At 41.0% G+C, this 22091-nt stretch overlaps 1 protein-coding gene across 5 annotated transcripts in view; it reads left to right on the top strand.

The window, feature by feature from the left end:
• Window positions 1–22091, top strand: part of LOC114785532 (E3 ubiquitin-protein ligase SMURF2-like) — a 44829-nt gene that overhangs the window by 8827 nt on the left and 13911 nt on the right. Inside the window, exons 2-10 of one of the 5 annotated variants that reach the window (XM_028971841.1) lie at window positions 6607–6645; window positions 6910–6927; window positions 11690–11798; window positions 16401–16534; window positions 18001–18066; window positions 18301–18385; window positions 19008–19091; window positions 19916–20118; window positions 20331–20415. In XM_028971841.1, coding sequence (XP_028827674.1) covers window positions 6607–6645; window positions 6910–6927; window positions 11690–11798; window positions 16401–16534; window positions 18001–18066; window positions 18301–18385; window positions 19008–19091; window positions 19916–20118; window positions 20331–20415 — 823 coding nt within the window. Of the gene's footprint in view, window positions 1–6606; window positions 6646–6909; window positions 6928–11689; window positions 11799–16400; window positions 16535–17872; window positions 17916–17997; window positions 18067–18300; window positions 18386–19007; window positions 19092–19915; window positions 20119–20330; window positions 20416–22091 lie in introns of those variants that run through there. The other 4 variants (XM_028971840.1, XM_028971843.1, XM_028971842.1 and 1 more) reach the window with 4 other exon arrangements.

The following is a 22091-nucleotide window of genomic DNA, read 5'->3' as shown; positions in this document are numbered from 1 at the left end:
TAATAATTAAACTGTTCAGGGTCACTTCAGGCATCACATTTTTTTATTTTGCTCTTTGTGATTTCTTTACTGTACTCACATATATATTCATGTATACAGCAGTGAAAGGCAACCCTTATCATTCCATAAGATGGTCCAATTTGATCTGATGCAGGAAAGTAGCTGTGTGTGCCCTGCACTGGTGCACCTAACTTTTTTCTTAGGTGCACCAAATACAAGGTAACTTACTGAATGTGTCTGTGCTTCACTGGGCAGAAAGTGATAAATAAAATAAAAATTAAATCTAAACTAAAAGTGTTTTAAGGGCTTGAACTTGATCATCATCTCAGTCTGATGATCTGTTTGCTGAAGCCTGTTGGTGAATGAGAGAGGGGGCCAGTGCATTTATCACTGCATGTAATGGTGTTTTTATAAATGCATTTTAATTCAGTGCAAAAGTGCATGCTGAGGCAGTGAAACAGATGCTATATACTGGGTGCACTGGGAACTAAAGTGAAGTCTGTTAAAGGCCTAACAGATTGAGAAACAGAATCCCTGTGTGTTTCCCGTATAATGTCCTGCCCGACATAGTGTTTACCAGACTTGTGCTTACGTACGGCTAGGTGTTTACTGGAGGACCACAAATCACTTTACTGGTGGAGGTCTGTAGGGTACGAAGTTTTGAGGAGGCAGAATCAACGTCCAGATCTTCTGTGAACATACATTTTATCCAAAATAGACATTTCCTGTTCTTTCTTCAGTCCTTGTCTTTGCAAAATCTCACCTAGGATTGACCTGAACTAGAGATAATCCCAAAATGAGAGAGGTGTGCAGATAGAGCAAGACGTTTTGCTGCATTAAGCATGTAATGTGAAATTAATAATTAAACTGTTCAGGGTCACTTCAGGCATCACGTTTTTTTATTTTGCTCTTTGTGATTTCTTTACTGTACTCACATATATATTCATGTATACAGCAGTGAAAGGCAACCCTTATCATTCCATAAAATGGTCCAATTTTATCTGATGTTTTTATAGTGCAGCAGAAAAGTAGCTGTGTGTGGCCTGTTTGTACTGTAAATAAGACTAATGGAAATGAAATGCAGATATGCATGTGGCACTAAATGCATATTTTATCACCTTCTCCATTTATGGTGGCATCTGGCATGGCCTTTGGGCCTTGAGAACCTGTAGGGGTGCTGTGAGGGTGAGGAGATGCCTGCTAGGGACGGCATTGTCCTTCACTGGTCCCACATCTCATGTCAGAAGGGGTTTGGAGTCTGATTTAAGAGCAGATTTGCATTAGTAGTTTTACTTTCATTGGGAGCCCAGTGTTTGATGAAGGACGTTGGTACCAGTGCTGGCAGCGTGTCCATGGTGATGAGCCATTTAACCAACTGCTGTTCCCTGAAACGCAGATACTGAGAACAGTGTCTAACATTGTACCCTCTGTCTGTGTTGAGCTGTCATAGCAGAGCTACTTAAAGTCTCCTGCTTTCTTCTTAAATTTCCGTTCCATTGAGAACCTTGCTGAACAGGCAGGGTTCTACTACATGAGAGAAGCTTATGGTTCTGATTGCAGAATATAATTAGTGTTCTGTAGAATTAAAGCAGTCAATGATAGGAGGAGGTTGTAATGGTTTATTTGAACCTCCAGACTTCTGTGTTTGGTTCCACAATTTATTTCTCCACAGTCCCACCCCATTTTGTGTGGCCATTATTATTTTCCAGCAGTGTTTTAACTCTCTTGGGCATGGAGTTAACTACAGCTTCACAGGTTGCCATGACTAAATCACCGAGCTGGTGGCTGTTAGACATTTACGGCATTTATCAGACGCATTTATCCAGAGCGACAGTAGTTACAGGGACAGTTTAATTTGGTCTCATCAGACCAAGGACGTAATTCCAGTATTAGCTCTATTTACAAAGGACAACCCCTGGACATGATATTGAGCAATGATTGTGTACTTTTAAATGGAGACACTCAGCTGCCAGACAAGTTCTGTGCAGTATAAATGAAACCATGGATAGTAGACGCTATACATTGTGGTGTATAATTTGGTAAATAAATTTAAATATAAATGTTTATTGAAAGGGTTGCGTGTCCATAGCAAAGGCACTTGGCATGTTGTATAATAAACATTTTACAGATGCATCAACATATAACAACCATATATCAAATAAAATAATATCTGGGCAATTCTACAATTAATTTATGATGCGAGTGATTTATATAAAATTTTAGGATTTTCTGAGTTTACATTAAAAATATTCAAACAACACAATGCTTGCTCATATTGTATCATGCAGTCCCTCCATGGTTCCAAGATTTTATTTTGTGATTTGTAAAATCATAGTGACTTATTGAGTCTGCAGTTCTAAGACCTTTGAACTCTAGATTTAATAATTATTTTTAATTCTATGTAAGTTTTAAGCAAACTAGAACTTAGGACCTTTTTAAAGATCTGCGGAAACCCTGTCGTGCCCAAAAATATTGACTCGTGCTGCAAGTAGGCGTGGTTTTGGGAAGGTGATGCGAATTTGTAATTTTCAGGAGGAGCGGATACTTCTGCATTAGGACTATATAACCAAAATCTCTCCCTTTGGCCAAATGTAAATTTTTCTTACTGTTCATACCATGTAGCCCTAGTTCTGGGAGTCTCCCAAACACAATATAAACACACTACAAAAATAAATGAATGAATAAATCAATTAAGTAGATGTAAAAGCCGGAGGAGGGGCTGCACGCTGCAATGTCTGTTGAAAATGGTTGTAGTCTGCCGAAGATTTCCGTGAACTGGCACTATCGATTTAGTATCTGAGAATTATTTTTTTTACAACATTAATTGTAAATCTTTTTTTCTTATTGAACCTGGGTCAATAAGAAATGCCAGTGTGGTTTTCATTACAAAATATCTCAAACTTTTCATTCTGCAATAAATTGTCATTAGTGTTGAATGATTTATTTACACAAGCTATCTTTTTTTGTGTGTGTCTGTGTGCTCTGTGCAGTGCTGTGTTTACCAAGCATTTTTGATCTTGGATTTTCACCATGTTTCTTACTAATATATTAATAAAATAAACATTATTTGCACTGAGCTCCGGTGCACAGACCAGTGGGCAGAGGTTCAGCTGTTACATTTATAATGCAGCAGGTGTGTGTTGAACAGGGGAAGTCGCTTGTCCCCTTGCAGCGAGAGACTAGTGTTAAGGCAAGTGGGGGTCATGTCTGGCTGTCTCAGTAGGAGGGGGTGCGGTGACTCTGCCCCCTCCTTCCCCAGGTCACCCAGAGTTGAGCATGCCAGGCACCGATTTCTCTGAAGATGCCCAAGTTTCCGTCGCCATCTGTTATGTCCTTGGGATCAAGAATGTAGACTGGAGTGTTTTTACTCCTGTCCAGTCCTCAATTTTAACATCATAATCAGATTTTCCCCCACTCCCTCCTGTAATCCAGTGCATGTTTCATCTGGCCAAGATTTGTGTAGTTTCTTCCTTCTTAAAAGGCTTATTGTTTAGTTCAGGATAAACACTGAGGCAGGCTTGAAAAATGCCTGTAATACAGTAAAAGCCTTGACGACCAGTGACCAACAGAATGTGTTGTGTCTTAATTTGAATTATGTTGCTGGAGAGACACCAATGGCCAGTGTGAAATGACCTACGGGGCCAATAAACATTTATTTTGATTTTGAAATGTCATGTGAAGAAAGCAAGCCTCTTTCCGTTGTGGTTGCAGTCACCAAGTGGCCTGGCGTACATACTGGCAGTGGAATGCTTTGTTTCGCAAATCCTCAGTGTTTCTATAGGCGAGGCCTTCGAGTGACTTTCTCTGTGTTAAAGTGGTGTAAACGCAGATGAGTTGTAAATGTCAAGTTGGATTTTTTTTTTTTTTTTTTTTTTTTTTTAAACATTCTCCGCATTTCACCCGTGCTGCACCCTGATGCTGATTCGTTAGTGTTTAACTTTTAATTCTGAATTGCTTTCTGACCACCTCCTGTAAATTCCTTGGCCAAGACAAGCACAATTTGGCCCTCAGCCACGCGTTTCATTTTTGGTTCCTTTCATGCTCCTGGACCTGCTGTCTGTCTGTTTCTTGGTCTGGATGGGTGCTCCTGGTCTGGAGCACCCAGCTGGCTGATGGGGCCAGACTCAGTCCACCGGGCCCCTAGCCGGCCGTTTTTCCTGACAAAGCCTTGGCAGTCATTGTGTTTTACAGGCCCCAGCCGTGGCTCCAGAGTAAAGTTGGAAGTGTTGTGTTGTCCAGGCCAAAGCTGCACCTTGACGCCCGTTTTCACCCAGTTTGCTGAATCTGGGTGTAGCTTCAAATCAGTGTGCCTCCATGACAGGAATGGCCCTTGTCCCCCGGGTTTTGTGGGAGTGGAAAGTGACTAGTCACCTGCTCCTCGCTTCTTGTAAATCATTAGCAATGCAGTGAGAGGGAGCTTCGGAAAACTGTGACTGCAGTTGCCACACATTCCACAGTTGTGACTGATTAGGTGGGACGTGGAAGGCAGAGCCCCTCTTTTTCCTGGCAGTGGGAGGAATGGCTTGCCTGTGTCCAGTCTGACATCACTCCTAAACAGCATGATACCAGACAAAGATAGGATAGTTATCATCTCTTAAAAATGAAACAGAAATTTTTATGTATTCTGCAACTGCCATTCTCGTTATGCCACAAGAGATGATGGTGAGTTACTGTCTTGTCAAAAGTGGGGGGAAAAAAAGGGAAAATTAAGTGTTTGTCAATGTGAAGGACAGCGAGCACAGGAAGTGGACCTGTAATCGGAAGGTTGCATTTTTTGAAATCCTAAATCACCAAGGTACCCCTGAGGTTCCGTCCCCACACTGCTCCCCGGGCGCCTTTCATGGCTGCCCACTGCTCACCAAGGTGAGGGTTAAATACAGAGGACACATAAATTGTTGTCGCCACTGTGCTGCAGTGTTTCACAATGACCATTCACTTCAGCAAAATATTGTAATTACTGTTTCCAGTTGCTTGTACCTTTTACTAGAGACTTTCTATTGAGTTAAATGGTTCATGGTACTCAATGTAAATAATATGCAACTCAGTCTTCATTATGAAAAAGGCAACAACACTAACCATCGCGCACTTGCGCTGATGCAGCCAGGTGAAATTTATCCTGTTTTTCTGGGCACGACTCTTCCTCCAGCCTCCGTGATGTTACTTACCAGAGCCATTAACCAGAGACTGTTGATCTCTATGCATGACTACGACAATTGGCGTTGAAACCTCAGTATTATTAACGTGACAAATTTTGCTTTAAAAGTAATAGAGATTTGGACCCAGCTCTTAGTTTATACATTTTAATTAAAAGCTTTTGTAATGGTAATTTGTGTACTACAGACACTAGCGTTCATCCTTGACCTGCACACGATTGCAGAATTAGTTTTTCTCTCCATTTGCGTCTCTGCTGCCTTTTTGATTGTTCCTTTTTTGCTTTAAGTTCGGGACTTTCCAAGAACACCACCAATGTGGTGCCCTGTCATGAATGCCAAGGTCTGTAGGAAAAGCTCTTAAATCTCCCGCTGGAGTCTGGAAGCCGTCTGGAGATTCCTTCAGCAGTGCACTAGTAATAGGCCCCTGCAGGCCCCTCCGACTTTGCTTCGGCCATTGCTCTCTCACTCTTCAAATGCTCCAAAATTACTGCCCATGTACAGACCCACGTAAGACGGGCACATCAGGGTGGAATCCTGGGCCTTGTTTACCATTCTCCATAGATTGTGGCTGATTTGTATATGACTGTAGAACCCTGCTTAGATCTGTACACATTAATCAAAAGTCATAGTGGCTTGTGTGTCCGAACTGTCCTCCAGGGCAGCTGCCTGTGGCTCCTTTTCCACTCCTGGCGATTATCCGACCAAGCATATGCCTGTACTCCCAGAAACAGGAGACCGGACCCTGTGCCAGGCCGATAATGCTCCGATAATGTGTACTGGTTCACTGAATGAATTAACATGCAATGGACATCAGCCACCTTATTTTCGTACATGCAACTGTGCATTTGTGTGAGGGGTGGGTGGGTTAGGCAACGGAGTTCAGAATTCAACCAGTTAGTCCCACCCTATTACTGACTGCATTGTTGATCCTTGTGCAGAAGTTCAGATAATTTCCTAATAATTTGATATATTGGATTTCTGATTTCCATGAGCTAATAGCCAGAATCAACAGTTTAAAATAAATAAATTATAATCACCATATTTTCTGTTTTTGAAATGCAGGGTTAGATATGAAATCAAGGCTTGAGAGTTCCTTAAACACATGGGTGACATTTTTAAATGTCTAAGTATCTTTTTGACACCAACTGCTTCTGTGTGTTGAGTGTTTGGTTAATAATTAAAATTAAGAATTTATTCATATTAATTCATATTTTGATTTGTCAATTTAGCCTAAAACATCATTTGCCTAAAATTACCCATATTTATATTTACATTGACGCTTTTGTCCCGAGAGACATACATCAGTTTACACTAATGGTAGTTTACCCCATATTGTGTAATGTCCCATACTCCCACAAATTTTTCCCTGTTCTGATTTCACTGATTTTATACATGTACAAAAAACCTCTTCTAATGTTTAAAACCTTTCTTCTTTATTGCCTTTCTCTTACAGTCCTTTGTGCGAAGAACCTGTCAAAGAAAGACTTCTTCCGTGAGTATCTATTTTTATTGTTCTTTTTCTGTGGTCTCATGCATCAAACATTTGAGCCCCCAGTATTAAATGTTAATCAAGACCAAGGACTTTATTAAAAAAACAAAAAAACAAATGAAAATTAATTAAAAAGCAAAATGTCCTGAAGCGTTAGTCAGAAATATATTAACTAAAAAAATGTTTCCTTTATCTCGGGATTACATATTCTTGTGCTGTTGAGAAATGTATTTAGCGGAAATTAATGTTTGTTTGGGTTTTTTGTAGGTTGTAGGGCTGCAATTGGTGAGTGACTTTACTACCCAGTGAAATTAGTTAAAGTTCCAGACTGCTTTATTGAGCTTTATTGTCATTTCAGCCATATACAGTTGGTACAGGAAGTATTCAGACCCTCTTTTATATTTCACTTTTTGTTGTATTGCAGCCATTTTGCTAAAATTATTTAAGTAAATTTTTTCCTCATTAATGTACACACATTGACAGAAAAAAACATAATTGTTTTTGCAGATTTATTAACAAAGAAAAACTGATATCATTTGGTCATAAGTATTCAGACCCTTTGCTGTGACACTTATATATTTTACTCTGGTTCTGTCCATTTCTTCTGATCATCCTTGAGATGGTTCTACACCTTCATTTAAGTCCAGCTGGGTTTGATTATACTGATTGGACTTGTCTATATAAGACCTTACAGCTCACAATGCATGTCAGAGTAAATGATAATTGTGAGCCTGAAGAGCTCAGAGACAGAATTGTGCCAAGGCACAGATCTGTACAGTTACAAAAAAATATTCTGTTGCACTTATGGTTCCTCAGAGCAGACTGACCTCCGTAATCCTTACATTGTAAGACCTTTGGGACGACCAGAACCCTGCCTCTAGAGCTGGCTGTCTGGCCAAACTGAGCTATCGGGGAGAAGAGCCTTGGAGAGAGAGGTAAAAGGAGAACCCAAAGATCACTCTGGCTGAGCTCTAGAGATGCAGTCGGGAGATGGGAGAAAGTTGTAGAAAGTCAACCATCACTGCAGCCCTCCACCAGTCAGGGCTTTATGGCAGAGTGTCCCCACGGAAGCCTCTCCTCATTGCAAGTCACATGAAAACCCGCATGGAGTTTGCAAAAAAAAAAAAAAAAAAACACCCAATGGACTCCAAGATGGTGAGAAATAAGATTCTCTGGTCTGATGAGACTAAGAACTTTTTGGCCTTAATTTTTTTAGCGGTATGTTTGGAGAAAACCAGGCGCTGTTTATCACCTGTCCAATACAGTCCCAACAGTGAAGCATGGTGGTGGCAGCATCATGCTGTGGGAGTGTTTTGCAGGTGCAGGGGCGGGATGACTGGTTGAAATCGAGAGAAAGATGAATGCGGCCAACTACAAGGATATCTTGGATGAAAACATTCTCCAGAGTGCTCAGACTGGGCTGAAAGTTTACCTTCCAACAAGACAATGTCCCTAAATGCGCAGCTAAAAGTACGAAGGAGTGGCTTGAAAACAACTCAGTGACTGTTCTTGAATGGCCCAGCCAGAGCCCTGACTTAAACCCAATTAAGCATCTCTGGAGAGACCTAAAAATGGCCGTCCACCAACTTTCACTATCCAACCTGCCAGAACTGGAGAGGATCTGCAAGGAGGAATGGCAGAGGATCCCCAAATCCAGATGTGAAAAACTTGTTGCATCTTTCCCAAAAAGACTCATGACTGTATTACATCAAAAGGCTGCTTCTACTAAATACTGAGCAAAGGGTCTGAATACTTGTGATATTATGAACATCAGTTTTTCTTTGTTACTAAATCTGCAAAAATGTCAACAATTCTGTTGTTTCTGTCAATATGAGGTGCTGTGTGTACATTAATGAGGGGAAAATGATGTTAGCAAATGCAATATAACAAAGAGTGAAAAATGTAAGGGGGTCTGAATACTTTCTGTACCCACTGTACGTGTTAGCAGTACATAGTGACACGAAACAACGTTTCTCTGGATCCCGGTGCTCCATCTAATATTTAAACAAAGTTACGTACTGACATAAAGTGCAGATGTGTAACATCAACAAACCAAAATGCAAATATTGGACACAGGCAGTGCAAGACAAGCAGTGCAGGTGTAACAAGAGTAACAGCAAAAAAAACATGTACACAACAAAGAATATAGACAGTGCTAAAAATCTGTGAAATTAGTAATGAAGGTGCAGAGTGACAAATGTTGCTGTTTGTACTGGTTCACCATAAAATTCACAGTATTTTACCCTCACAAAAGCACCAGTTGGCCAAATAAGATGGACACTAATAAACACTAATAAACAGTACAGAACTACAGCTTTCACTTCTAGTTATTCCCATAGCAGACTCTGCCAATGTAAAATTATACTTTCCGATTTTTTTCTGTTCGTTTCCTGTTGTTAAATGGTTTTAAGTTCTGTTGGGATTATGATTCAACACCTCCATTCCTTTTCCCTAGCCCGAAATTTGGTTTGTTTTTATTAGTGGCTTCTTGGTAAGATTTAAAAATCCGAGTCTAAAAGAAGCTTTAGGTGAACTGCCCTGGGGAGACTCCCTGTAACTACTGATTGTAAGTCGCTCTGGATAAGGGCGTCTGATAAATGCTGTAAATGTAAATGTATGAACTGTACAGAAAAAAATCTGTGAAAGTCCAGATTTATCCTTGCGAGTGTCTCTCGTGCTATTTTAACTAATTTAAGTCACTGGTCCCTTTTGGGAAGTCCCGGTTTACGTGCCAGTTAGCCAGACAATGTGACCCAACAGGTCTGACCTGTGTGCAGCTGTACGCAAAACTGGCAGTTTCGATACCCTGAGATACAAGTGTGCGATACAGGATGCAAAATGTTCTAACAGAGTCCATGTTTTCAGTATAAAAAAAATTCTAATCTAGTTATTTTTATCTGAATTTTATTAAAGTGCGACTTTTGAGCCTCCAGTACAGTATCTTTACATAAAAGTTTAAAGAGAAACATGCTGAGGCTTTGAAGTCTTTTAGCAGTCAGAAATATTTTCATTTTTTTAGTCTTATAGCATGTTTTAATTACCTACTTAATTAGATGTAGTAAAAGCTCATTAACATAATTCATGTGCTAACATAATCATGCAGTCTAGCAGGTCGTGAAGAATCTATAAGACACATTCATAATTTAGAATTTGACACGTTAGAATTTACAGGAATTTCAAAATGACTATATACATATTTTAAGTGTGTTCTCTTTAAAGTGAAAGTGAATGTAATACTATACAGGCAGTGCAGAATTATTTTGCAAATTAGTGTTTTGTCCACATCATCCTCTTCATGCATGTTGTCTTACTCCAAGCTGTATAGGCTCGAAAGCCTACTACCAATTAAGCATATTAGGTGATGTGCATATCTGTAATGAGAAGGGGTGTGTTCTAATGACATCAACACCCTATATCAGGTGTGCATAATTATTAGGCAACTTCCTTTCCTTTGGCAAAATGGGTCAAAAGAAGGACTTGACAGGCTCAGAAAAGTCAAAAATAGTGAGATATCTTGCAGAGGGATGCAGAACTCTTAAAATTGCAAAGCTTCTGAAGCGTGATCATCGAACAATCAAGCGTTTCATTCAAAATAGTCAACAGGGTCGCAAGAAGCGTGTGGAAAAACCAAGGCGCAAAATAACTGCCCATGAACTAAGAAAAGTCAAGCGTGCAGCTGCCAAGATACCACTTGCCACCAGTTTGGCCATATTTCAGAGCTGCAACATCACTGGAGTGCCCAAAAGCACAAGGTGTGCAATACTCAGAGACATGGCCAAGGTAAGAAAGGCTGAAAGACGACCACCACTGAACAAGACACACAAGCTGAAACGTCAAGACTGGGCCAATATCTCAAGACTGATTTTTCTAAGGTTTTATGGACTGATGAAATGAGAGTGAGTCTTGATGGGCCAGATGGATGGGCCCGTGGCTGAATTGGTAAAGGGCAGAGAACTCCAGTCCGACTCAGACGCCAGCAAGGTGGAGGTGGAGTACTGGTTTGGGCTGGTATCATCACAGATGAGCTTGTGGGGCCATTTCGGGTTGAGGATGAAGTCAAGCTCAACTCCCAGTCCTACTGCCAGTTTCTGGTACAGGAAGAAGTCTGCATCCTTCAAGAAAAACATGATTTTCATGCAGGACAATGCTCCATCACATGCGTCCAAGTACTCCACAGCGTGGCTGGCAAGAAAGGGTATAAAAGAAGAAAAACTAATGACATGACCTCCTTGTTCACCTGATCTGAACCCCATTGAGAACCTGTGGTCCATCATCAAATGTGAGATTTACAAGGAGGGAAAACAGTACACCTATCTGAACAGTGTCTGGGAGGCTGTGGTTGCTGCTGCACGCAATGTTGATGGTGAACTGATCAAAACACTGACAGAATCCATGGATGGCAGGCTTTTGAGTGTCCTTGCAAAGAAAGGTGGCTATATTGGTCGCTGATTTGTTTTTGTTTTGTTTTCGAATGTCAGAAATGTATATTTGTGAATGTGGAGATGTTATATTGTTTTCACTGGTAAAAATAAAGAATTGAAATGGGTAAATATTTGTTTTTTGTTAAGTTGCCTAATAATTATGCACAGTAATAGTCACCTGCACACACAGATATCCCCCTAAAATAGCTAAAAATAAAAACAGACTAAAAACTACTTCCAAAAACATTCAGCTTTGATATTAATGAGTTTTTTTTGGGTTCATTGAGGTGGTTGTTCAATAATAAAATTATTCCTCAAAAATACAACTTGCCTAATAATTCTGCACTCCCTGTAATACTTGTGGCTGTTCATGTCTATGGTTAATTTCAGTATTGTGGGGACTTTTTAAGTATTTGTTAAAATATTTAAAACTAGACCTATGTTCAATTTAAGATAAATGTAAAATTTACTGTCTCTGGAAAGAATTCTATTGTTCAGTGTTACTGTGTGAGTGTCTGAAATCAATTTGGAATTAGAATAGATCAGTGTGGTCCTGACTTTTCATTGATCAAAAGATTTATCTGTCCTCCTGAAGTGTTCTCTCGCTCTCATGTCCTATCCTTCAGGGCTCCCTGACCCGTTTGCCAAAGTTGTTGTTGATGGATCAGGCCAATGCCACTCCACAGACACTGTGAAGAACACCCTGGACCCCAAGTGGAACCAACATTACGACCTGTAAGAGCGCTGACAACAGCTGCAATTTCTTCACATGCTTCCTTAAAAGCCTTGAAATGAATCACCTGTGTATGTGAGAGAGTGAGAGAGCAAGAAAGACCTAGTATTTCGAAGTATCATTAACACCCTCAAGAATGTTTGTGCTTTTCGGCTCTTTCAGGACTGAATTCAGACTATTCAGTGTGTTTATGCCCAGTGTCATATTAATCAGTAAACCATGTGTTTCCTTTGAAGTATAGTGTTAATTGATTGTGAGATTTGACAGTACCCCTGCTGTACTGGTGATGTGCTTATTTGAGCCATCAGTACTTGTCCTGGTTAGTTTTTTGACATTAATTTCTCATTTCAGGGGTCTTGTACTTTTCTAATGTTTAATTCTCTTTACCCCCTATCAGCCACTGTAGCATATCATTGTGAGTTTTTAGGATTTCAGTTGTCATAGAACATTATAAATGGTGTCCACACATTCATGCTATGATGATAAACTTTTTCTTAATTACTTCATCAAAGACAATATTTGCTAGTGTAGTATAACTGTAAGATGTCAAGTGGCATGATTCAATGAAATAGCCCCAGAATATTTTATATTGCCCCACCTTGAGGTCTACAAAAAATGTGCCCAAAATATATGAAATGATGCAGTATTTTAGGCCAATTGAGTAAATCAATGCAAACTGGACATTAAATTTACTGTGTGAGATGCTATAAAAAAGAATTACTGATCAGTTTGGTGTTTTAGTAGTCACATTTGTATGACATCAATTACAGTATGACTTATGTGGTCATGTATTTTTGTTTGGAATGTTTTAAAAACACTGTGTGGATTTTTGTCCTCTCTGATGCTAGTGTATGTGCTTTTGAACCGGTTATTCGGTGGAGTGCACGCCATTTATGACCTTTGACCCAGACTCTGTCATAGGAAATAACTTCCATGCCGAGGTTAACACGTGTAGTTGAGCTGATGCTCTGCCACCCCCTTCACACTGAACCCAGCTGAGCAGCAGTGGTCCATTCCCAATGCTCCCTGTTGTGCCAGGGGTATTAGTAGCCTAGTGGGTAAGATACTCGCCTATGAACTAGAAGACCCAAGTTCAAATCCCATTTACTACTAGATGTATTGAAATTAATCGTATTAATCGCTATTGCATCGTTACAGTGCAGAACATAATCAATCTCATCATATAATGACATTGCTTGTGATTTTCTGGCGGCGTTATAAAAAGTCTCATCAAAAAGTAGCGCCATTAGTGACTGTGGAGGAAAAGCTGACCTTTCTCTTGAGTGTTCAGAAATCTACAACACTACATTATTTTCTTACCATGAGTTTAGAAAAACATGCTTACTTTTTGCACTGAGCCCCACGTCGAGCAGCGCCTTTGGTCTGAAAGCAGCTTTAAAATTTGCGCCAATGAGCAGAAAAACAGTCTGTTCAGTCGGCACTCACGCCACGGACATCTGAACCAGGCTGTATTCTGGCATTGTGTCAGGGGAGTGCGGACTGAACACAGACTGTTTTTCAGCTCATTGGAGGTATACTGTATATGTGTCATAGTATACAGTTCTCAATCTGTTCACAGTCAAAATAGTCCCATCAGGGTGATGTAAAATTGGATGTTTAGTTCAGTTGACTTAAAAAAAAAAAAATGTTTCACTTTGCTAACCCAGATTTGGGGATCCTCTGCCATTCCTCCTTGCAGATCCTCTCCAGTTCTGGCAGGTTGGATCGTAAACGTTGGTGGACATTTTTAGCTTTGTGCTGAGATGCTCAATTGGGTTTAAGTCAAGGCTCTGGCTGGGTTATTCAAGAACAGTCATGGATTTGATTTGTTGTGAAGCCACTCCTTCATTATTTTAACTGTGCTTAGGACATTGTCTTGTTGGAAGGTAAAACTTCGGCCCAGTCTGAGGTCCTGAGCGTGAATGACCGCATTAGTCTTTCCCTCGATTTCAACCAGTCGTCCTGTCCCTGCAGCTGCAAGACACTCCCACAGCATGCTTCACTGTTGGGACTGTATTGGACAGGTGAGGAGAGTCTTCCATGGAGCCACTCTGCCATAAAGCCCTGACTGGTGGAGGGCTGCAGTGAAGGTTGACTTTCTACAACTTTCTCCCATCTCTCAACTGCATCTCTGGAGCTCAGCCACAGTGATCTTTGGGTTCTCCTTTTACCGATCTCACCAAGGCTCTTCTCTCCCGATAGCTCAATTTGGCCCAACAGCCAGCTCTAGGAAGGGTTCAGATCGTCCCAAAGGTCTTACAATTTAAGGATTATGGAGGCCACTGTGCTCTTAGGAACCTTAAGTGCAGCAAAAAAAATTGTGGCCTTGGCCAGATCTGTGCCTTGCCACAATTCTTTCTTTGAGCTCTTCAGGCAGTTCCTTTCACCTCATAATTCTCGTTTAGCCTCACATGCATTGTGCTTGATTTTAGCAAATGGCTGCAATATAATAGTGAAAAATTTAAAGGGATCTGAACCTACTGTATAAACACACATCGCACATAGATGTATCGTGTATTAGATGTGTGTGTTAGTCTATCTATGTGTGGTCAGCTAACCGCGGGATGCTGTTGTATCATATTAACACATAACAGTATCCAAGATGTGTTGTAGTGTTGCAACATAAGAAGTGCAGACTGGCATTACATTGCAGCAGCTTCATAGTCTAGGGGCTTTGCAGCAGTCTTGTATTTTGAGGTAAGCAGTGGTCTGGCTTTTCTGACTTTGCATTATTCAAGATGCTTTTTGTCTGCTTTTATATCTTGATGTCATCCATGTGTCATGGACATTAGGAAAGGAAAGTGGAAAGGTTATGAAGAGACCCAGACGGTGTCCCAGAAGTTCGAAATGATAGTTGCTCTCCCCCGTCTGGGGAGGAAAACAGTGTGACCTGAAATATGTGGTATGTAGACGTGGCGCTAATTGGTTTTAGTTTGGGAGACTTTTCACTGTGCATTCCAGCCAAAGTTGCCACGTATCCATGCAGCCTCCTGGAATTTCAGCTCCAGTGTGTGTGTCTCTCTCTCATATGTATATATATGTATGCTAGTTGCAAACATTTGCACCACAAAACATCATGGAGTTGCTTTTGTGGTTTTAAAGAGAGATCATTATTCTTTTTAAATGTTAACCAATTTCAGATGCAAAATACTGAATTATCCTTTGTTAGTCAACTGCAATTTCCTTTGCACTGGTCAAAAGCTCTGGATTTAAACAGCATTTACACACAACTCCTAGCAAGAACCCCCAGACCAACACAATTACTCATATTCATATGTTTAGTTAATTACAGTCTGCTTGGCTTTAGTAACACACAGCACACATTTCAATGTATTTCATACATAAATGCCTTTGTGGCTCATAAGAAAAGAAACCAAATGTAGGCACTCCAAGAAACATAGCTAAATATACAGCTGATATACAGCCACATACAGCACAGGAAGTGCAAAAGACGCAGCATCCCATGCAATACTGTAGAGACATTAAATTTATTATATATATATATATATACACACACACACACACACACATATATATATATATACATTCTTGCTAGGAGTTCTGTTTAAAGCCAGAGCTTTTGACCAGTGCAAGGAAATTGCAGTTGACTGTAACAAAGGATAAATCAGTATTTTGCATCTGAAATTGGTTAACATTTAAAAAGAATAATGATCTCTCTTTAAGACCACAAAAGCAATTCCATTATGTTTTGTGGTGCAAATGTTTGCAACTAGTTGCATAATGTGACACATCAGACTCATTGTGCAAGGTTTCTACATGCAACAACATTTCTCGTAATGGGCCACCGTTAAGAATAGCAGAACTTCTCTTAACTGTAGACACTTAGTCATTGTGTTTATGTGCCCATTTGGTGGAGAGGCAGGACAATGTTCATGTGAAAGGAGACGACGTGTTTTGATGAGTGACTGGAGAAAGACGCTTAGCAATAGACTGAGCTCATTGCTGTGTGCTGCAGACAGGAAGATGATTGATATTTTGGAGGCAAAAAAAGAAAAAACCCAGTGTCAAGACAGCGCTGCAGCTGGTCTGTCTGGTTGTGGTGTCTCTTCTTGTGATGAGAGAAAGACCTTCCACCATGGTCTTTTGGGTTTTTTTTCTCCTGCTGGTGGTTGTGTGTATTGTTCATACGTATTATACCTTTTCAATACCAACCTACAACTCAGCCCAAAAGAGATGAATAATATGGACAATATACACCAGTCCTTTGTTAAATCATATTTTAGTTATGTTCTTGTTGGGATATTTCCATCCTTTGGTGGTCACAGGTGGTATTGCAGTTTTTGCCAGAAGTGATGCTAAGAAAATGCAACTGGAGTGGAAGTGCATTTAAAAGGATAACAAAAAAATGCTCATGAGTAACCACCATTAAAGCACTTTAAGAAGCATTGTCTGGCTTTTATCTGATCCTTTGCCTTCATTCTATCAGGGCTCCGGCAATGCTGGTGCCAGCTGTCTGTCTCTGTTTATAGCTCACTGGAGCTCTTCCCAACCGCGATGCAGAATGTGTCTTTGTTCCTGTCTTCTACAAGTTTTTTTGTTTTTTTTGCCATTTGATTTTGCAGCCTTTTCTTCTCTGACTACAGATATATTGGCAAGTCGGACTCCATCACCATCAGTGTGTGGAACCACAAGAAGATCCACAAGAAGCAGGGGGCCGGATTTCTGGGATGCGTGCGCCTTCTGTCCAACACCATCAATCGTCTCAAAGACACTGGCTGTAGGTGCTTCACCAGATCTAACAATTCTTTGAAGTTATTAAATTTTTTTGATACATGATGCATCAGCTGAAAGCTCCTTGTAGGTGACTATTTTTTTGTTCTTTATTTTCTTTATAAGTAAACAGTATCCCAAACAATAAAAACAAATCTCCATGGCCCTGTTGCTTCCTTGTCACCCGCTGTTCACTTCCAGTTTTAACAGGTGATGCGATAAATTTTACATGTGATTGACTTTTATATGTCGCTATGTTCTCTCCCAGACTCCCCTGGGGCTTTCGTGCTGTCGTGGAACCCCAGGGGGTTTCATACCGTGCGGCACAGGTCTCCCATCTAGTCTATTTACTCAAAGTTTTAGTCATTTTAACCACGCGACCATTGCTCCTAAGCCCCAAAGTTGAAATAAGATAAGAAATCTTAAAGAATCTTAAAGAAATTCAAATAAAAACATGATAATAACAAGTTTAGTTTTGACTGCGCTGTGTGAAGTTCTAGAGAGAAAATATGGTTTGCTAAATGTTATTAGATTTTACTGTGTGTGTGTGTGTGTGTGTGTCTATACTAAATTTGGTTCCCTGTGTTTGCTGTCATACATGCTTAAATATAAAAATGGTTTGCCATATGGTTCTCACTCCTTAAAATATTACCTTATAATTATATTACCTTTTTAACACAATAGATTTCTTGTTTATTTGAATATCGAATTACATGAGTCAGCAAATGTGTGACTCGTACATTGTTAGAAATTACAATATTGTAGACATGCATAACGCACACCCCTAAGTGAGTAGAATTACCATGGTAGATGTACTTAATGGCGTTTTATTCTTTGTACATGTTTGTACATTTATATTTGGAACCTCTAACTTTATGGCTTCATCTTTTGGCTGCAAAATGAAGTTTCGTGCATGCATGTGACAGACGGAGTGATCCCCAGCCGCTGTCGCACTGGCCAGGACACTCTCCTTGCGGCAGCTCCTCACATAAGCTTGCGTCGAGCCATGACAGCCATGGGTCACGAGGTTTGCTTGCAGTGCCAGACAGTCCTGTTTCCTCTTGAATAGCGAGTGAAACCCGTGAGCTGGAGGGCGGTGCTGCCGTGAAGCGGTATCCTGAGCCCTTTTCTAATAACTTTCAGATGTTTACAGTCATGTTTAGTCTGGACAGCGAATACTCATGTTACCCCCACCCCAAGTCAACCCCCGACTCAAAAAAACGGGTGACCGAGTAGTTTTTTTTTTTTTTTTTTTTCTTCTCATTCATTGGAGCCCTTTGTTTGACCTCCAGAATTCGACTTGCTTCAGCTTCAGATCTCACCGATCGTTGTTATTTGTTATGTCTGCACTTCTGCTTTCATGTACGTTGGTGGCAGATTGTTTGGAGGTGGGAATTACTGTTGATTTTAACGGAACGTCTAACGCACTGCAGTTTTTTTTTTTTTTTAACCCTGCTTCTCTTTAACCAGCAGATCACAGACTTGACCTCAACAAGCTCGGACTTAATGACAACGAAACTGTGCGGGGACAGATCGTGGGTGAGTAGTGAGTTGCATTTACTTCACCCTACGTTAATGCTACAGATCAGCAATGTATAATTTGAACATTCGTTTGATTAAATCTGTTTGCACAACAACCCACCGCTGATTAACCCACCGTTAATCAGTCTCAACCACCATGCCAACAGGTTGACTGATTTCAAACTGTTTTCTCTACGTGTGCATGCGTGTGTGTGCGTGTGTGTGTGCGTGTGTGTGTGCGCGTACGCGCAGTGAGCCTGCAGTCCAGAGACCGGATAGGAACTGGAGGCCCTGTGGTTGACTGCAGCCGCCTGTTTGACAACGACTTGCCTGACGGGTGCGTGATGGCCACACTTGCATTTAATGCATTATTTTTCCAGCTACAGTTTGCATCCATTCATGTGGTTTTCCTCACTTCTATGGATAATAAAACACCCCCCCAGCATTATTAGCATGTTTTAACTTTGACAGCCCTAATCAATAACAGCTCATGTGTATGCAGTTTCACTTTGAAGTGTGTCCAGTGTCATAAGCACATAAGCACTTCTATAGTTCCAATACTAAACTCTTCATTACAGTAGCTGTTCATATTGTCAAATTTAGGGCAGCAATGATAATAAAGTACCTTTTTTGAGTACCTTGAAGAGGATAGTCAACCACTAGAAATATACATTCCTAAATATACAACAGTAAGTTAAAATGCGGTATAAATATAGACAAGCTTTAGTCTAAGTAGGTAAAGAAAAGTGAAAGTAGACATTGTTAATAGACACAAGAATACAGTAACAGCACAATAGACAAATAAAACACATTTGTGCAGGAATCGTAAGGATGTGCTACTTTGCTGTGACTTCTGTCCAGTAGGGGGAACGGTTTGTGTGCAGTGTGAGGTGTGACAAGCCCAACCTTTTATAAATCTCAGCTCCACTAACCGGTTATTTGTCATTTGTCACTCCCAGGTGGGAGGAGAGGAGGACTGCCTCTGGCCGCATTCAGTACCTCAACCACATCACGCGCACCACACAATGGGAGAGACCCACCAGGTGAAGCCCTGCAGACCCTTCTTCAGTGTGCCAGTGCCCCCCAGCTGATAGAAAATGTTCTCTCATTCATGTTCGCTTAGCCACGGCCGCTGTACCCTGTCTGGATAATGTTTCAGCAGTGCTAGCGGACCTCGACCACAGTGGCAGAATTATCATATTTTCCAGTCATGTCTTGCACAAAGGATTCCGCATGAAGTTACGATGCTGGCTGGGAATTCTTGCTTCATTTGCCCGTTTTAAGCCACAAAGGGGTTTGTTGTTGTGGTTAGGAGATTATCACATTTTCAAAAAAGATGAAAAATATAATTGGTCATTGCCCACATCTGTACATAAAATCAGTTTCCCTCTAGAAAGAGGAAGTTGAGTTGGATGGAAAAGCAAACTAATTACTCACATGAGTAATTACCCACACATTTTTTTTTTGTCTTTAAATTATTTGCCAAGGTCTGAAGGAGGTGCCTGTTCTCAGGGAGGGAGGGGTTGTGGATAGCCTGATAGCCGAGAGAGAGCCGATGGAAGTGCGCAGCCCGAGACATGGACCTGTCTGGGTGACTTAGACCACTGTCTGGGGGGCTTTTCCCTTCCCTCCCTGCCACACCAGCCAACCTTAACACACACACACACATTTTATCGGACCGCGAAGAAAAAAAAAAAATTGAAAAAGTGTAGCATGGTGGTTTTCATTAACATTCAGCTGAAAAAGGATTGTATTTGGTCAGAACTAGCCGAAGCTGCCGCAGGTCTTTTTTTGGTCTGGAAAAGTGATGCTAATATTGCATCACTTTATTGACCCCACCCTCCTCCTTTCTTCATTTTTACCCCAGGCCTGCATCAGAGTACTCCAGTCCCGGACGGCCCCTCAGCTGTGTGGTGGACGAGAGCACGGCTATCCTGGGACCCAACGGGGCTTCCAGCGGGCAACCCGGCGACCCGCGGATACAGGAGCAACGCGTTCGCTCCCAGAGGCACAGGAATTACATGAGCCGGACCCACCTGCACACCCCACCGGACCTCCCGGAGGGCTATGGTGGGTTTCTCATGAAGCTCAATCTCCAGATATTCCCAGCATAATGTGTGTAACCAATGGCTCTGGAGAACTTTTTAATTCAACCAGAGCAATTGGAGTGGCAAGCAGCTTTTTCTAGTTGAGAAGGTCTGCTCCTCCACAGCAAAAGGATGTTTGGTGCAATGAAGCCCAGTGTGATATTTTCACATTTTGTGTTTTTGGTTTATTTCCAGAACAGAGAACAACGCAGCAGGGTCAGGTGTACTTCCTCCACACCCAGACAGGGGTCAGCACGTGGCACGACCCCAGGGTTCCCAGGTACCCAGCATGCACTACTACATTAAAACGTTTTAATACAGCCTCAGAGGGGACTATATTCTTACCGCTACTCTATGGTTAGACCATTATTCATGAGTTCATAATGAAAAAAATCTGTTATTGAATGTGATAAGATAGAAAAGGGAAATGTAGGATCATGCAAAACAGACCTGAACACAGAAAATCCTTGTGTTTTCCTCTGTGGTATTAAATTGAGGACAGACCAATGGGGATTGTTTTTGTTTTTTTTTCTTCTCCCAGTTCTTTTTCAGTTAAGTTTTTTTTTGTTAGCAGTTATTGTGGGGTGGTGGTTGTCAGACCTGTGTTCTGTAGGCTTTGTACCAAAAAAAAAACAGCAGATCTGGGTGAACACACAATATTGTTGTAGTCAAAACCGCCTAAACAGAGACCAAGACAGGGTATCAAGACCAAGACTCTGACGAAACTTGAGGGTACCAAGACTGAGACAAAACACACTAAGGCGAGACCAAGACTGAAATCAGACTGGAATCAACATCACATTGCTCAGATCAACTTTAGAGAAAAAAGGAATCACTGTAAAGTGTTATCTTTTCCAATGATCTTGTTCATATATGTCTCATTTAAATTATGACAGGTTTGTCACAGTTACTAGGCCTGATGGGAAATTAATCAGGGACTATTATTATGGAAATTATTCCAGGGACAGAGGCCTATGTACATAGAGGTGTAATGATCCCCTTGCTTTGAATTGAAGACAATGGACATTTGGTTCTCAAATGTTCGCAGACGCTCATTTTCAATTAATTTTCTTTCTACTGATCTACATACTTAACAAACAGCAGATTATGGAGACCCTAAAGCACCGCACACGGTGACACAACAAAATGTGTCCTCTGCTTTTAACCATCACCCTGAGTGAGCAGTGGTCCATGACAGGCACCCGGGGAGCAGTGTGTGTGGACAGTACATTGCTCAGGGACACCTCAGTGGCACCATGGCGGTTTGGGATTCGAACCCACAACCTTTTGATTACGTGTCCGCTTCCTTACCCGCTAGGCCACCACTGCCCCTTGCACATAGACACAGGATTGTAATCTCTCGTAATATACTAATAATTAGTTATCTTACTTTCCATGGTGCTTTCTCTCCAGATGCATGGTGAATGCAGACATTGTCCTAGCTGTCTTCGTTAAAGTGGTTTAACAAAACCAGGGGCAAAAGGGTGATTAAATCGGTCTCATTGAAAATAGTGTCAAAACAAATACAAGACTGAGGCCACAAAAATTGATGGTCTCACCAAAAAAACACTAACACACAGCTCTTTGAACAGCCCCTCGTATGATTCAGCAAATTAGCATACTCAAGCCTAATCATGCAGCTGATTGGCCCATCAGCCTCGGGGGAGCCTGCCGGTTGGCCATCGAGTTTGGATTCAGTGACTTGTGCAATGGACGAAAATGCCATGGCCTTTCAAAAACTACATCAAGTTTTGTCTAATTACTGTAAAGTCATTCACTGAAAGTAGTGAAATTATATTCACGCCTCCCTACTCCACTGCTTGTGTACACTCATATTGCCCAAGAGTTCTAGTGCTGTTCATGCCTGTTTTGGGCTTGTTTTGAGTCACTTTAGATTCTCCTCGCTCATACAAAAGCGAAAAAAAGTCAAAGTTTCCAATCAAGTTTAAGAACTCC

The sequence above is a fragment of the Denticeps clupeoides genome, chromosome 3 (assembly GCF_900700375.1).
Source record: "Denticeps clupeoides chromosome 3, fDenClu1.1, whole genome shotgun sequence".
Classification (NCBI taxonomy): domain Eukaryota; kingdom Metazoa; phylum Chordata; class Actinopteri; order Clupeiformes; family Denticipitidae; genus Denticeps; species Denticeps clupeoides.
This window is presented reverse-complemented; position numbering and strand designations above follow the sequence as displayed.